This window comes from Nansenia antarctica, assembly GCF_963989245.1.
Source record: "Nansenia antarctica genome assembly, chromosome: 17".
In the NCBI taxonomy this organism is placed as follows: domain Eukaryota; kingdom Metazoa; phylum Chordata; class Actinopteri; order Argentiniformes; family Microstomatidae; genus Nansenia; species Nansenia antarctica.
This window is the reverse complement of record NC_137687.1, coordinates 11248404-11264431: the sequence shown is the minus strand read 5'-3', so window position 1 is coordinate 11264431 and position 16028 is coordinate 11248404. Positions and strand designations below refer to the sequence as shown.

Genomic DNA, 16028 nt, shown 5'->3' with positions numbered 1-16028 from the left:
GCCCCATCTTCGGCGCCGTTTTTTAACGCAACCCAGGCGATGATTCGTGAGCGTCCAACGACTCCTGTGTGTGTCTTAATTCCTCTCCCTATGCAGCTCCACTGCAACATGGCACATTAACCTGACTCCAGCCCCCCGGGGGGGACTAACTTTAGTCTCTTGAGTTTTTTCAGTAAAAATGAAAAACAAATATTCTATCAGGAAGAGGAGGCAGGGGAGCATGACTCACACCTTGTAGGCATGTCAGCTTAATGGATTGAATAACCTATTTACTTTAGAGTGCCAAGCGCGAAAGACTGTCTTGTCAATGCTTAGGTTTTGGAAGACATGATCTGTCAGGGCTGGATGGGAGTTCACACTTCGCTATGCGGCTCACTCACTCTCTAAATAAAAAAAAGAAGAAGTCCTTGAAATAGAAACTTCACAGTAGAGGTTAAGAGGGGAAGGAAGCAGAGGAACTTGCCGTGTTGTTGAACAACTGTACTGTCATAAAATAATGTACAGTAATGTAAGGGAGGGGGGGGGGGGGGGGATAATGAGCTGAACTTTTCCTCGCTTGATCTTCGCACGTGGATATATTTAAACAACACGTGTGTTTCTATCTGCCCTGTCGGTGGCGGAGGTCATACAGAAACATTAGCCGAGCGTCTCCCCCTCTATTTCCATAGACACGTCTTCTATTTTCGAGCTCGGATGTGATCATTCGCCGGTGGGGAGTGTTAATGAAGACGCCTGCCTTTCAATGTCTTCTCAAAGGCACACAGACCAAAAAAAAAGGGTGCGTAGGTTCGTACGTGTATGTTTGGACTGGGGGGGGGGGAGGCGGGGGGGGCTTTTGAGGCTTCAGATAGAGGTTAAATGGTGCGGCGGAGCCAGTGATTAGCTCAGATGGGTTGGAGAACACAGGTGGGGGTGTGTGTGTGTGTGTGGGGGCGGGGGGGATGTTGCGATTCCAGTGCCAATAGAGAGATGCCGCAGACCTTCGCGGCAGGCTGAGTATTCGCTCGGCAGCACCACTCACTTCAGATTCGATTACGCTCAGAGCCAAACAGTCAGCGTTGACGCGCCCGCCTGTCAGAGGGCTGGGCCCGGGCCTCGCCCTGAGGGTGAGAGAGACACCGCTCACCCTGAGACAGGGCACCTCTCCTGCCACGCAACCGCCACTCATCTCCACAACGGAGAATAAACGGCTCCAATAGGATACACAGAACATAACATGGGGATAAATGGGTAGGGTGAGGGCAGTGGTTCTCAAACCCTCTCCTCGAGGACCCGCCCAGGCCGCTCCACGTTTGATCTGTTCCACCACCAGCACTTAACTGATTCAGCTAATCGAGTACAAAGCAATTATGATGTGTGCTTGATTAGTTGAATCAGGTGTGCTGGTGGTGGAACAGATCAAATATGTGGAGCGGCTGGGGGTCCCCCGAGGAGAGGTTTGAGAACCACTGGGGTAGGGGATGAAAGCACAAACTTTGCAAAGAAAAAACAAAAGAAGTAGTTATTATGAACATGGCTTGCATTTATTCCATTAGGACTGAATGTGATACTAATTATTTGCTGGTTACCACTCAATATTTTCCCCCCAAAAAATCGAAAAAGTACTTAGTGAAAATACCACCGCTCCTCCGTGATCAGACTTTGCTGAGGTACTGGAACTGAAGAGTATCAATAGAGTGCAAAATAACAGCATCCGCACACTCAAACACTGTAGTTTCTTCAGGCATCGTACTTTATTGAAAAAGTACAAAAATACTTAGGTAGATCCTGTTTTTTCCCTGGCACAAAAACACATTAGCCATACAATCTATATAGGCATGCTGATCAAAAATACAAGAGCCTATAATACCAAGTCACAGTTCTGGTTCTGATGGTTCTGGTTCTCCATGAGGAAAGTGAAGGTGACTAATGTTAATCTTCTGGATTCTAAGCTGTGGTTTTCTTTGTCTTTTTCTTTTGGATTACATTGCGGATACTGATGTTTGTTATTTATTTATTTTGTGTTGTTTCAGTATTACGAATGGAAAATGTATGTTTATTTATTTATTTTGTGTTGTTTCAATATTAAGAATGGAAAATTATCAGTGGATACTGTAATTTAAGTATTAATTAATTGGATTATATAATTTAAGTATTATTGTTCTCACTTGGAAGTGACGGATAGGGGAAGGACATGATAAGCTTACGCTTCATCCTACTCCCTTTCGAACAGTGATACCTGTACTTTTCGTTATTAGTTATTCGTTTTTTTATTTTTAAATCATGTTCGAAATAAAGATGCATTCATTCATTCATTCATTCATTCATTCAGGGTGATAGGGCCTTTTCAGCCGCAGCCCCGTCCCTCCGGAACGCCCTCCCCAACCACATCAGACAGGCCAACACCCTCCCAACATTTAAACAGGCCCTTAAAACCCACCTCTTCAAGCTCGCCTTCACCAGTTAACCCTCTCCCCCTCCCCTTCCCATGTGTCCCCAGCACTACCTTAATTAGGCCCCTATACTTTATTTTATTTATTTTTAGTTTATTTTTATTATTACTACTCAATCTTTTCAGTTTGTAAAGCGTCTTTGAGTGTCTAGAAAAGCGCTATATAAGTCTACAGTAATGTATTATTATGATTATTATTATGATTATGATTATGATTATTATTATGATTATTAATATTATTGTTAGATTGATGTTCAGGGGAGTTGTTTCTTTGTTTGTTCATGTTTCAAGTGGTTTAGTTCAGAGATGAAAATGTATTTTTATTATTACTACTCGATCTTTTCAGTTTGTAAAGCGTCTTTGAGTATCTAGAAAAGCGCTATATAAGTCTAATGTATTATTATTATTATTATTATTATTAATAATTCATTCTTTTCTCCTGTCTTGTTTGGTGCTCAGTGCCGGGGTGGGCCGCACCGGCTGCTTCATCGTCATTGACGCCATGCTGGAGCGCATCAAGCACGAGAAGAGCGTGGACATCTACGGCCACGTGACGCTCATGCGCGCCCAGAGGAACTACATGGTGCAGACGGAGGACCAGTACGTCTTCATCCACGACGCGCTCCAGGAGGCCGTCACCTGCGGCACCACCGAAGTGCCCGCCAGGAACCTCTACGCCTACATCCAGAAGCTGACGCAGATAGAGGGCGGAGAGAACGTCACCGGCATGGAGCTGGAGTTCAAGGTAAGTCGGTTAGTTGGTTGGTTCGTTAGTCGGTTAGTTGGTTGGTTAGTTGGTTAGTTGGTTGGTTGGTTAGTTAGTTAGTTAGTTAGTTAGTTGGTTAGTTGGTTAGTTAGTTAGTTAGTTAGTTAGTTGGTTGGTTGTTTGGTTGTTTGGTTGATTGGTTAGTTAGGTTTTTATTTGACAATCATGTAATGTACATAAAAAGGTATTGCTATTGGTATTGGTTGGCAGAAAGTACCGCAGCTGTATGGAAGAGTTGTGGAATCATAATGTCAAAATTATATTTCATGGGAATGTAAATGTACTTCCTGGTTTCCTGACTATAGATGGTGCCATCAGCTCCAATAGGTCGTATTTGCGCAGGCTAACATGATCAAGCAGGTAACACAGTTAAAGGTTAAAAGCTACCCTGTAAGGGATCATTTGATAGATTTATTGCTCACCAAAGTGCAATCTGTTCTTTGCTGCATTATGGTTTCAAAGGGTGGCCATGGCAACGGAACTGGCCATGGTAGAAATAAAAAAGATGTGACCATTTCGTCCACTTTTCATTCATCATATTTACTGAAAGCTTGGTTAGATATTGTTCCACGTAAAACCCCAAGCCCCTCTTCTGCACCCCTCCCCGAGCCCACCTCACATTCACATCCTGGCGTCATTGATTGGCCAATCTCAGTAGTGCTCGCAGACACTTTTCCAATTCCCATTAGCCTAGCGAGACAGCGTGGGGCCTGTGGTTTCCTCCCCATTGCCTTTCTTTTGTAACCGGACTTCGGTTAAATTCCCCCCTTCGGTTTCCCCTTTTCCCTGCTCCCCTCCTTTGGTAAAAGGGAGTTCGTTTTTTTATTACAAACGTCAAACACAGGTTTTTCCCACATGACCAGGACAGTTGCCAGAGGGGGCTTACGAAATGTACCCTGCTTTTTTACAATGAGTGAGGCTCTCCCCACCTCCTCCTCCTCAGCCAGCCTGCGGTGCTGCTGTATGTAAAGCTTTTCCTTTGCTTATCACGCACCTACTCCCTGCCAATGATGAACGATGATACCGCTAACAGATCATAAACAGGTTAGATTAGCCTGTGCACACCCCTGTCCACTTTGCCTCTGCTCCTAACATCCAATTTCTCTTCATCATAACATCCCCCCCCAAAAAATAAAATCTGCAGAGCTGAGCAGTAGCAGCAGTAATCCCCTCGGTTCCCCTTTACATACTTAACGTTCACATGAAGTATGCGACTATAGTATAAGCAGTAAACAGTATGGCTTTTTCCGACGTTCAGAATGTTTGGCAGCCAAGGACCCGTAATCCTCTCTAGGCCTTCCCCCGTTTTTCATACCATGTGATTATTAATAGCTCTCACATCTTTATCTTACACAAGCCCCTATTTTAATGTCAAGCAAAGGCAAGGCAGGCACTGGGGAAATATTGGAATTGTGGCATTCCTCCTCTCCACCTAACCAGCGATGCTTCTTATCTATCCCCCTGCAGCGTTTAGCCAACACTAAAGCCCACACGTCGCGATTCATCAGTGCCAATCTCCCCTGCAACAAGTTCAAGAACCGCCTTGTTAATATCATGCCATACGAATCCACGAGAGTGTGTCTTCAGCCCATCCGAGGAGTGGAGGGGTCCGACTACATCAATGCGAGTTTCATTGATGGTTACAGGTAAGGACCGGAGAGCAGTGACCTCTGAACCCAACGTGGTTGAACATTATATATGTTACGGTACATGTGGGAAAACTAGGGTTAGGGTTAGGTGCTAGGGTGCTAGGGTTAAGGGTAGGATTAGGGTTAGGGTTAGACATGCCAGCATGTACCAATGCGACGTTTTATGCTGCCATGTCCCCAGAAATGCCGACATGAACCGTTTTCCCACATGTACCGTAACATATAAAATGTGTCGAACTGTTACTTAAAGTTGTGTGTACTACTAAAGTGTATACCTACTGTGAGAACCATTCAGCACATCAGAGGCAACAGTATAACACATATATACACACTCAAGTGGACATTGTTTTCATAGTGATTTTATTTTCACTTACTTCCATTTCTGCACCAACTGTTAAGTTAAATCACCTCGGCCCTCAACAAAGAGCTGCAGATAGTATTTAACTGGATCACTGAGAAACAAACTTGTCCTAAACATATCTAAGACTAAGAGCATTGTGTTTGGATCAAAACACTCATTAAGAAATAAACCACAGATGAGTTTGACAATGAACAATGCTGCGGATTGAGCAAGTACAGGAAACAAACTTTCTTGGTGTAACTATATTCTGTGTCTGTAGTCAAGAGATGCTCTTCTTTTTTAACACCACATCTAACGAAACATGTCCCGCAGACCCTGGTATTATGACAGTTAGATTACTGCCCCCGGTGGCCAGGTCAGGTACTACAGACCCTGGTATTATCACAGTTAGATTACTGCCCCAGGTGGTCTGGTCAGGTACTACAGACCCTGGTATTATCACAGTTAGATTACTGCCCCGGTGGCCAGGTCAGGTACTACAGACCCTGGTATTATCACAGTTAGATTACTGCCCCCGGTGGCCAGGTCAGGTACTACAGAACATGGTATTATCACAGTTAGATTACTGCCCCCGGTGGCCAGGTCAGGTACTACAGACCCTGGTATTATCACAGTTAGATTACTGCCCGGTGGTCTGGTCAGGTACTACAGACCCTGGTATTATCACAGTAAGATTACTGCCTGGTGGTCTGGTCAGGTACTACAGACCATGGTATTATCACAGTTAGATTACTGCCTGGTGGTCTGGTCAGGTACTAGAGACCCTGGTATTATCACAGTTAGATTACTGCCCCTGGTGGTTTGGTCAGGTACTACAGACCCTGGTATTATCGCAGTTAGATTACTGCCCCCGGTGACCAGGTCAGGTAGTACAGACCCTGGTATTATGGCAGTTAGATTACTGCCCCCGGTGGTCTGGTCAGGTACTACAGACCCTGGTATTATCACAGTTAGATTACTGCCCCCGGTGGCCAGGTCAGGTACTACAGAACATGGTATTATCACAGGGTCTGTAGTACTGCCCGGTGGTCTGGTCAGGTACTACAGACCCTGGTATTATCACAGTTAGATTACTGCCCCCGGTGGCCAGGTCAGGTACTACAGACCCTGGTATTATCACAGTTAGAATACTGCCCCTGGTGGTCTGGTCAGGCACCACTAAAACAAATCTAGGGAAGCTACAACAGGTGCAGAACAGAGCAGATCAGCTTGCCCTGCAGTGCACAATGAGAACAAACATAAACGTCATGTATGACCGACTCTTCTGGCTCAAAATTGATTAAAAGCATCACTTCTTTCATTTGTATTAATGTTCTGAAAAGTCCTGTCTGTTTGTATCGGCAGCTTACACTCAGCTCTGATGCACACACATACCCCACCAGACATGCCACCAGTGGTAACTACACAATTCGAAAAAACAAAACAAATTTGAACGAAGTGCAAGGATGTATAGAGCTATGATTGAACGGAACGCCCTACCAGATCATATCTCAACAACCCAGAATAAAATCTGTTTAAAAAAACAAGTGAAACACACACCATACACACACTATATGTGTGTAGTTACCACTGGCACTCCTAGCTGAGCATTTTGAGTCTATTTTATGAGTATTTAACGTTGTGTGTAGAATCTGTAGACGGTTCTTTTCTTTGTTGTGCATGTTTTCTGACACTCACCAAAGACTGAGGCCGTGAGCATTGACGACTTTTATTTTTGTTCGTATTTATTTGTATTCGTTGGTTATTTGTTATGTATGTTGATGTCTTTTTTCTCTCTCCTTTGTTCTGTGTTCTGTGTCGACCCCAGGAAAAGTAGTCAACAGGGATCCTCATAAATCAAATCGAATCCTATTTTAATGATACATCTATGATTGTTTAATCCCACATTTGTTTGGTATTTGTTGTGTATGTTGATGTCTTTTTTTGATCCTTTGTTAAGTTCTGTGTTGACCCCAGGAAAAGTAGCCGATGGGGATCCTAATAAATCAAATCGAATCCTATTTTAATGATACATCTATGATTCGTTTGATCCCACAGGCAACAGAAAGCCTACATTGCCACACAAGGACCCCTCGCTGAGACCACAGAGGACTTCTGGAGGATGCTCTGGGAGCACAACTCCACCATTGTGGTCATGTTAACCAAGCTCAGAGAAATGGGCCGGGTATGTTCAATAACTCCTAGTCACTGTGCCGTGTGGTCCATGTTAACCGAGCTCAGAGAAACGGGCCGGGTGGTCACGCTAATCAAACACAGCTACTTCTGCAACTACTTCCAGTGTATTAGTTAAACTAGAACAGCCATGAGGGGTGACCCCCCCACAGGGGTTGACCCCTGTGAGTAAAGAAATATATATTATAGTAAATGTTATATCTTTGCACTCTATCAAATTTCAGGACCCTCCTTTCATGACTTTTCCTAGATACTGTACGTTCTACCACGAAGCTATGAAGCTATTTCACAGTTGTTCTGTGTAGGAGGCAGACTAATTTAACGGACGGACAACTAGTGGTCGTTGTGTGTAAGTAGTAGCTTTCCCATTGTAAAGACTATGGTCATTTGACCCCCGAGGTGGCTCTTATAGTAGGTAAAAAAGGCATGGCTGTTCTAGTGTTAGACATGCAAAGGGCAGTCATAATTGCTATGGTAATCTTGTTCCCAGACACTTCCGCCCCAATGCTCGGAAGGTTCTGGTGGACCGACGCGTCAAACTCGGCCTTTGTTTACCCTAAAAACTCCATTGGGTTTACCTCCCGTCAATCATCTCCCACAACATCCTCCCCCCCAGCGCTCACACATCACATGTTTCTGAGCCACGCCTTACGGTTGTGTGATTGTCTAAGATAAAATATGCTTTATTTAGTATAGTTTATTACGACGAAGGCCAGGTTTGAATTGTTGTTATTTCAGGCTTATATTCACTGTGCGCAAGGTTAGCCCTGTGACAAGGTTATTAATTATGATGACTCCTATGGTCCTGGAGATGCACATGTTGATACAGCACAAAAAGACTCAAGAATGACATTGAATCTCAATCGTGGAATTTAGGAGAGGATTTTCTACAACGGTTACCACATGTATCTATCAATATTTCACGAAAGGAAGACAAGACAAACTTTGAATTCATGTATTTTAATGGAACTGTGTTTTATTGTTAAGTGTATTCATCCGCTGAACAGTTGTTTATCGGTTGCTAAGCAACAGTAAGAATGTAACTTCGATAACGGTAATATTATACAAACGCAGAGTAATACGCAAAGATGTGTCAACATTCCATTTAGCCGTGCGTATATCATGGATATCGGCACGGCTGGAATGCAAACTGACCCATAGAGACAATGGACCGGATCTATCCATTGTATAATGCAACATAGCGTATAAGAAAGCATGGCTCATCGAGGTTGAGTTATTTGTTTTTTTTCTGCCCTGCAGGAAAAATGCCACCAGTATTGGCCAGCGGAGAGGTCGGCCAGATACCAATACTTTGTGGTGGACCCCATGGCTGAGTACAACATGCCCCAATACATCCTGAGAGAGTTCAAAGTCACTGACGCCAGGGTGAGTCCACAACCCCTCTAGAACTGCACAGAAATCCATAGATTTGATATCCCAAGAATAGTTCCCATTTTGGGGGTTTTGTCAAAATGTATCGTATCCATTATTTACAGTATGGGAGTTAGTTCAAGTGGTTAAATCGGCCCTCTTTGAAGTCAGTTTGGAGTTACTGTGTCTCCTCTGCCTCATGTTAACAACTTGGCCGTCGCTCACTACAATGTTTTTTGAAGAATGATATGTTAATAGTTAAGGTTGGGACTTAACAGTGTTGACAGTATAGTTTGGCAAGCTCGTAGTTTGGCTGCAGTTGTCCCTACCACAACTTCTCAGCTGCGTTTCAAATACAGTATGTGCATTTAAAAAAACAAAACTCCTGAATATATTGGAGGGAATTATGACACATGTCAAGGTGTAAAAACAAATAAGAGGCTGGCAGCAGTGAGCTGCTGGAGGTTTAATTCCATCAAAGTCTTACGCTGATAAATGGTCCAGGCTTCTTCTCTTTGTAGTGTACGCTACACTGGGTCCTCACTGGGATTGCTCTCCTTATCAAGGGGATACAATATCACTTAAGTAATGCACACCCTCAAAAGACGGCTTCGAAAGAGCCCGGTGAACGCGGCACATCAAAGGAATTAACGTCTTTAGTATTCATATATTAATACATTCAGGTGAAATGACAGATATCTTTAGTAACAAACCCCTTTCTCTGGCGCCTAAAAGACTGTGTTTATGGTCTCTGATTTGCACAACGACTGATATCTTCAATTGAAAAGCACACAAAAGCTTGTGTAGAACTGACTTGGTCTGTTTGTCAATACTCTAGATAGGCTGTCTTGACTTCACATCGTACATAATAGGCTATAGGTTAGTGGCTCCATATGTTTTTTTGCGATGTTCTGTTAAAGTGAGCACTCTCTGTATTTTCATACCCCTATTTTCCAGGACGGACAGTCAAGGACAGTAAGGCAGTTTCAGTTTACAGACTGGCCCGAGCAAGGAGTGCCAAAGTCGGGAGAAGGCTTCATCGATTTCATTGGTCAAGTGCATAAAACGAAAGAACAGTTTGGTCAAGACGGTCCAATCTCAGTCCATTGTAGGTAAGGAACTGCATTCAGGAAAAAGGTGTATCCTCTTATGGAGTTCTGTATCAGATAGTTCACAAGTAAGATATCAGATCACACTTTTTAACCTTAAATGGTATTTAAAAACATTTAACTCCACTTGCAACAGAAACAGTGGTGCTGAGGAAACAAGCGTTCTGTTGTTTTGTTGTTTTTTTCTCACAGTTTTGACTCTTTTCTTTTGACTCGTTCTTGCAGTGCTGGCGTTGGTAGGACCGGAGTTTTCATCACCCTCAGCATTGTCTTGGAGCGAATGAGGTACGAGGGTGTCGTGGATATCTTTCAGACGGTGAAAATGCTCCGAACACAGAGGCCGGCCATGGTGCAGACAGAGGTGAGACGTCCTCCAAACCCAAGATCTCTGTAGACCCATTTTCTTAAAAAAAATACTTTGAGTGTCTGGATTAAAAAAACATATATCCTATGGAATTACCCACTAATACGTATACTCAACTGGTAATGTCAGCCGCTGATTTTACTTTTATCACGTGAGTGTGATATGCCACTACATAACTGACATGTAAACCACATACTGCATTAACTAAAACATCACATTTTAGGCAGACAACAACCCCACACCAAGTATTGAACACTAGCATAATTACTACCAAAGGTACAGGTACTGAGAGCTCCATTTGTTGAGGTTAGTGTAACAGTGTAATCATTGAATTAGATCAACACCATGCAAAACATGATTCACTGGTTGTGTTTAGTCAGGACTTAAGAATCGTTAGAATATCACTTTTTGTATTTTAAATACCTTACATATTGAATATAATGTATTAATGGACATAATTGGTGTAGCTGTACATTGCCTACTTAAAAAACGACTATCAAAGTACCTATGCTTGATAACAAGTAAAACAGAACACAAATCTGAAGCAATAATGACATGTAATGCAGCTTCTTCCATATAGTATATGCATATACAGTTGTGTTATTGACACAATTTAAAATAGATTAAATTAAAGTAAGTTGCCATCAATCCACACACAGTACCCCAGATTGACAATGTGAAAATCAGTCAATGTATTACATTTACAGAAGTAAATTACATTACAGAGATCCCTCATGTATATCTATTCAGACCCTTTGCTATGGCACTCTTAAAATTAGCTAAAATGCTAAAATGTCATCCACAAATCACTCAATAAGTGAATTGAGTCCATCTTAATGCAATGATAATAGCTCTGGAATGACTAATGGAATGAATTTGGAATGAAAATCTATATATACAGTATATTCCAAACCATAAAAAAGCTATGTGCAATAAAGTGGAATGACACAGGAAAAAAGTATTGAACACAGTAATCATGAAGCACTAAAGCAGCTAATGCCACTAATGGGTTCTCATACCTGTGCTAATTAGAATCAGCTGGGTTAGTGCATGTTGGTGGGTAAGTACTTCCACTCCTTGAAAAAGGATGTCCCACCTCTGAATGCGAGGAAACAATGCAGCATATTGAATTTATTCAGCTGCTGCTGAAGCACATCATCTTTTGGACCTTCTTTTTTTTTTTTTCTGAGTGCGGCAGTCCCACTCATATTTTTTCATTTTATTGACAGATACAGTAGAGATTTAGACAGGAAGGATGGGTGAGAGAGAGAGAGAGGAGGGATGACATGCAGGATATGTCCCCGGACGGAATCGAACCGGGGACCCTGCAGTGCCATGGTCAACGCTTAACCCGCTACGCCACCTAAGCGCCCATCTTTTGGACTTTCTTGATGGTGGAGGTGATGTTCTCCTCCCACCCGAGGTCGTGTGAGATTATTGTCCCCAGGAATCTGAATGCCTCCACACTGCTAACTGGGGAGTCACACATGATAAGGTTGGGGCTGGGCTCCTCCTGAAAGTCCACTACCATCTCTACAGTTTTTTTAGAGCATTGAGCTCCAGGTTGTTCTGGCTGCACCAGGAAACCAGGTTGTCGCACGCGCTGCCTCCTGTCTGTCAGGAAGTCAGTGATCCACCTACAGGTGTGGCTCGGGCACACTCAGTTGGGACAGCTTGTCCTGGAGAAGAGCTGGTGGGATGATGGTGTTGAATGCGGAGCTGAAGTCCGCAAACGGGATCCTGGCATAGGTGCCGGAGGAGTCCAGGTGCTGGAGGATGAAGTGGAGTCCCATATCGACTGCGTCGTCTACAGACCGGTTGACTCTGTAGGCGAACTGCAGTGGGTCAAGGAAGGGGTTGATGATGGTTGGTCAGCATGAGGCGCTCAAAGGTCTTCATGACCACAGAGGTCAGGGCGACTGGTCTGTAGTCATGTAGGCCTGTGATCCTCTGCTTTTCTGGAACGGGGTTGATGGTGGATGTTTTGAAGCAGGTAGGTACCTTGCAATTCAACCAGTGGGGTGTTGAAGATGTCCGTGAGCACTGGAGATAGCTGGTCTGCACAGTTCTTCAATGTAGAGGGGGAGACAGCGTCTGGTCCAGCTGCCTTGCGGGGGTTCAGTTTCTTTAACAGTTTGTTGACGTCTTTCTCCTGGATAGAGAGAGGTGTGATGAGGGTGGAGGAGGGGCTGTCAGGGTCCATGTCGTTGGGGGGAGGGTCGTTTCTCTGTCCAGGCTAGGAAGAAGAAGAGGTGTGACAACTGTGGAGGGGGCAGGTTGTGTCAGTCAGAGTCAGGACTGGTCCGTTGTCTGTCGAATCTACACTAAAAGTCATTCAGGTCATTTGTGAATCTAAGGTCATCCATAGAGTGCGGAGGGGGGGTTTGGTTTTGTAGTCTGTGATCTCCCGAAGGCCTTTCCAGACTGACAAGGAAGTCATTGGCTGCAAATGGTTGTAGTTCCAGCTCCCTAGTTAGTTGTTCCTAGAGTACTGTCGTCTGGCCTCCTTAATTTCCTTGCCAAACGAGTACTCAGCCAGTCTGAACCTGTCCTTTGTTTCCACTCCTGAAAAGCCCTCTCTTTCTCCAAACGAAGCTGTTTGAATCTTGCTGTGAACCAGGGGCTTGTCGTTGTTATCCTCGTAGCTTGTGTATGACATCGCAGCCTGTCCCGTTCTGTGATAGCCAGCGAGTCATTCAGCTTCTCCACTGCTTCTCTGTTGTTTGCCCCAGTTCTTAGATCTCGGCTCAGCGGGTTTAGAACGTTCTAGTTTCTGCCTGGGAATGCCGAGATCAGATGAATAAGAGCAGCACTCCTCTTCCCAGTCCTCCATGTTGCTGTCCAGCTCGTCAGTGTCCACTCCTCCTCTGAGGTCAAGGCGGATGCTCTTCTTGCCAGAGAGTCCCAGAGCCACGTGGGGAACTGTGTGATAAGCTCTGCTGATAGAGCTGTAACAATGACCCACAGTATTCTCCTCCCTGGTCGGCATTTGATTAACTGTTTATAGTATTTACATTTTACATTAATGGCATTTAGCAGACGCCTTGTTCCAAAAGCGACTTACAATCGATACATGTGACTAAGCAAGTGAATCATCAATTCACCAGTTGTAGCAGGAAGAGTAATCTAGCTCAGGCTATTATGTTTAAAAGCTTGTGTCAACTGTTTATATTAATATTGGTGACTTAAGTGAGTTAAGTTGCTCTTATTAAAGTCCCCCAAGGACAATAACTGGGGACTACGTATTCTCTCTCCTTCTCTCCACTCCTAATATTTCATCGGCGAGTTGACGTCAATATAAAACAGGTGAATTCGCACAAAGACCAGAGCAACAGTACCCTTGCCTCTCCGTCTCCGCCTCACAGGTTGTATATATGTTATATTCAAGAAGCTGTAATTCCAATTCCCAACACAACCTGTACACACTTATTAAGATATTACATCTGCTGTTACCTGACCAAGTCAGCTGGCGTATTGCCTCCTACCTTTTCAAACTGAGTTTGTTAGTCCCAAATTGACTCTGATCAAATACTCTGTTCCACTTTCCCGACCACAAAATATCCTTTGAAATGTTGATGGTAACCTGTTTGCAAGATCAATATTAAAGGTGTGCAAAAACTTACAAGTGCCTCTCTAAAATTGCTGAAAGCAGCAATCTTCTGCTCTGTGTTGCAGTCAGTTTTTTTAAAATAGATTTATCTCATTACCAAGCAGCAAATGAAAAAGTGAAAGTGATGGCAGAGGAAAAGAGAAAGAGGGGGAAATAATGGACATTACAGTCCCATGATGAGGAATCTTCTGCAAAACAATGTGGACTAAAGTCTTCTTCTTTTTTCTCAACAGGATCAATACCAGTTCAGTTACAGAGCTGGCTTGGAATACCTGGGAAGCTTTGATCACTATGCAACGTAAAAGACCCAGTCCCAGGGGAAAAGCAGAAGGCCCTTTGGAAAAAAAACAACCCAGCGAGCCTCTCTTCTGAGCCATAATTTCCTGCTTGAGAAAGTACTTCTTAACTCCTAGCTAACGACTCAATTTAAGTGTTGGATGTGAGACACGACATGTCAAAAAATTAATAAAAATGATTCCAGGAGGACCAAGTATTTCCCTATCCCATAACTCCTCACCTTGACGCGGAAAGTGTGAGGGAATCCTGACTTTTGAAGCATTTTATGGAATTATTTTTTTTCTGTTGCTTCAAGGATTCATCATGGGTTCAGAAACTGAGAGAAACAAACAAAAAATAACATGATAAACAATTACATCGAAAAGTAATGCATAAATGATCATGAACCATGGGAGAGGCAATGGAGGCACACAGAATGGCTAAAAAGCTTGATGCACATTGTAAAGAGAAATTTCTGTTCGACAACCAAGTACACACAGACAACCCATCGAAAAAGAAGACACCAGTGCTTGGTCCACTATGAAAAAACTGGACAAAGTAATAATTAAGAAATTCCCCTTTTGTCCTGTCACAATGTTCATCATTTCACAATTTGGGGGAGGGGGAATGTTTAAAGATATATGAAACAAATAAAACCTATTGATTTAGTTTTCTAGTACTTTATTATACAGCTGATATGTGCTTCATTTTGAACAGTGTGAATTTATTTTCTTTTTTAAACTAACGCGTCAATTGACAAAGTCGTGACTCAAACAAAAAGTATTTGCATAATCGTTCACCTTTTTCTTCCGAGTTGTATTTTTTTAAGATGTAGAACTGTTCTAATGTATGCACCGTCATGCAGAGAAAGTCTGTGCTTTCTTATGATTTTCTTGATCTTGGTTTCTTGGTTTGTTTGCAAATAGTGCAGTCCTGTTTTCACACTACCAAAATTTGACATTGTTACAGGGTTCGTTCTTTTTTTTGTTTTGTCCATGAACACATACACAATAACTTACTTACACCCATGCGATAACCTGGGGCTTCATGGAATCAACAGGGATGAGCAAAGTATGAAGTTGCTGCTACCGATTATCTTAGTTCTTCCATGCGAGAATGATGGTAAAAGATGAGCACCTGATGAATACGAGATAGTATATGATATATAGATATGAAAGGAATATATGGTGTCTGATCACATTATATATTAATCAAAGTATGCTTATATACATTATTAAAATAAATAAATATATTGAAATAAAGTGCATAATTTATGGCATAAGAAAATGTATATGAAAGCTTCTACAATGAGATTTCTGTGTTTTGGGGGGAAATTAAGAGATTTTTCACTGGAATGCACATCGGTAGGATAAAAATGTGTTGATTCAGTGCATCTTTTCTTGTGCAATAAATAGGTGTACTTATAGATAGGAGTTGTACGTGGAAAGTTGTTATGGTCGTGGAATTTCTGTTCCCTGAGTGAGGATTCGGAAGGGGGAAAGTTATGTGTCAAAGCATCACCATTGCATTTGTCATTACAGTCTATATATAGTTTGATGCAGGGGGTCGCTTAGACAAAGTCATAGTTTCATACAATAGGGCAAAGGTGGCAAAAACCTGCACTTTATTGTGGTTTTGAAACTCAATGGCATAATATGTTTTCATTTTGCATTTAGAGTGCCTTATATTTATGCCATAATGTTCATTTATGTATTCCTTGAGTAGCTCACGTATATAGTACCTATAACTGTATTTTTAATTTAAGTATTTGTCACATAGTATAAGATTATAATATGCAAATACGTACACCGCGATGCTCCTGTTTTCATTTTCTGTGGCCTTATTGTGGCTCAATGAAAAGTATCAAGCATCGACAGATGATGGCAGGACAGAACATGAACAGTTATTCACTGATACCT

At 42.7% G+C, this 16028-nt stretch overlaps 1 protein-coding gene across 3 annotated transcripts in view; it reads left to right on the top strand.

Moving 5' to 3' along the window:
• LOC308172690 (receptor-type tyrosine-protein phosphatase delta) overlaps positions 1 to 14135 on the top strand; it is a gene marked incomplete at both ends in the record, with an annotated part of 140934 nt that extends 126799 nt beyond the window's left edge. For all 3 annotated transcript variants that reach the window (XM_080547622.1, XM_080547624.1, XM_080547623.1), the window contains 7 exons: positions 2891 to 3176; positions 4665 to 4843; positions 7245 to 7371; positions 8640 to 8765; positions 9708 to 9862; positions 10085 to 10220; positions 14067 to 14135. In XM_080547622.1, coding sequence (XP_080403748.1) covers positions 2891 to 3176; positions 4665 to 4843; positions 7245 to 7371; positions 8640 to 8765; positions 9708 to 9862; positions 10085 to 10220; positions 14067 to 14135 — 1078 coding nt within the window. The remainder of the gene's footprint in view (positions 1 to 2890; positions 3177 to 4664; positions 4844 to 7244; positions 7372 to 8639; positions 8766 to 9707; positions 9863 to 10084; positions 10221 to 14066) is intronic.
• Positions 14136 to 16028: the final 1893 nt, after the last annotated feature.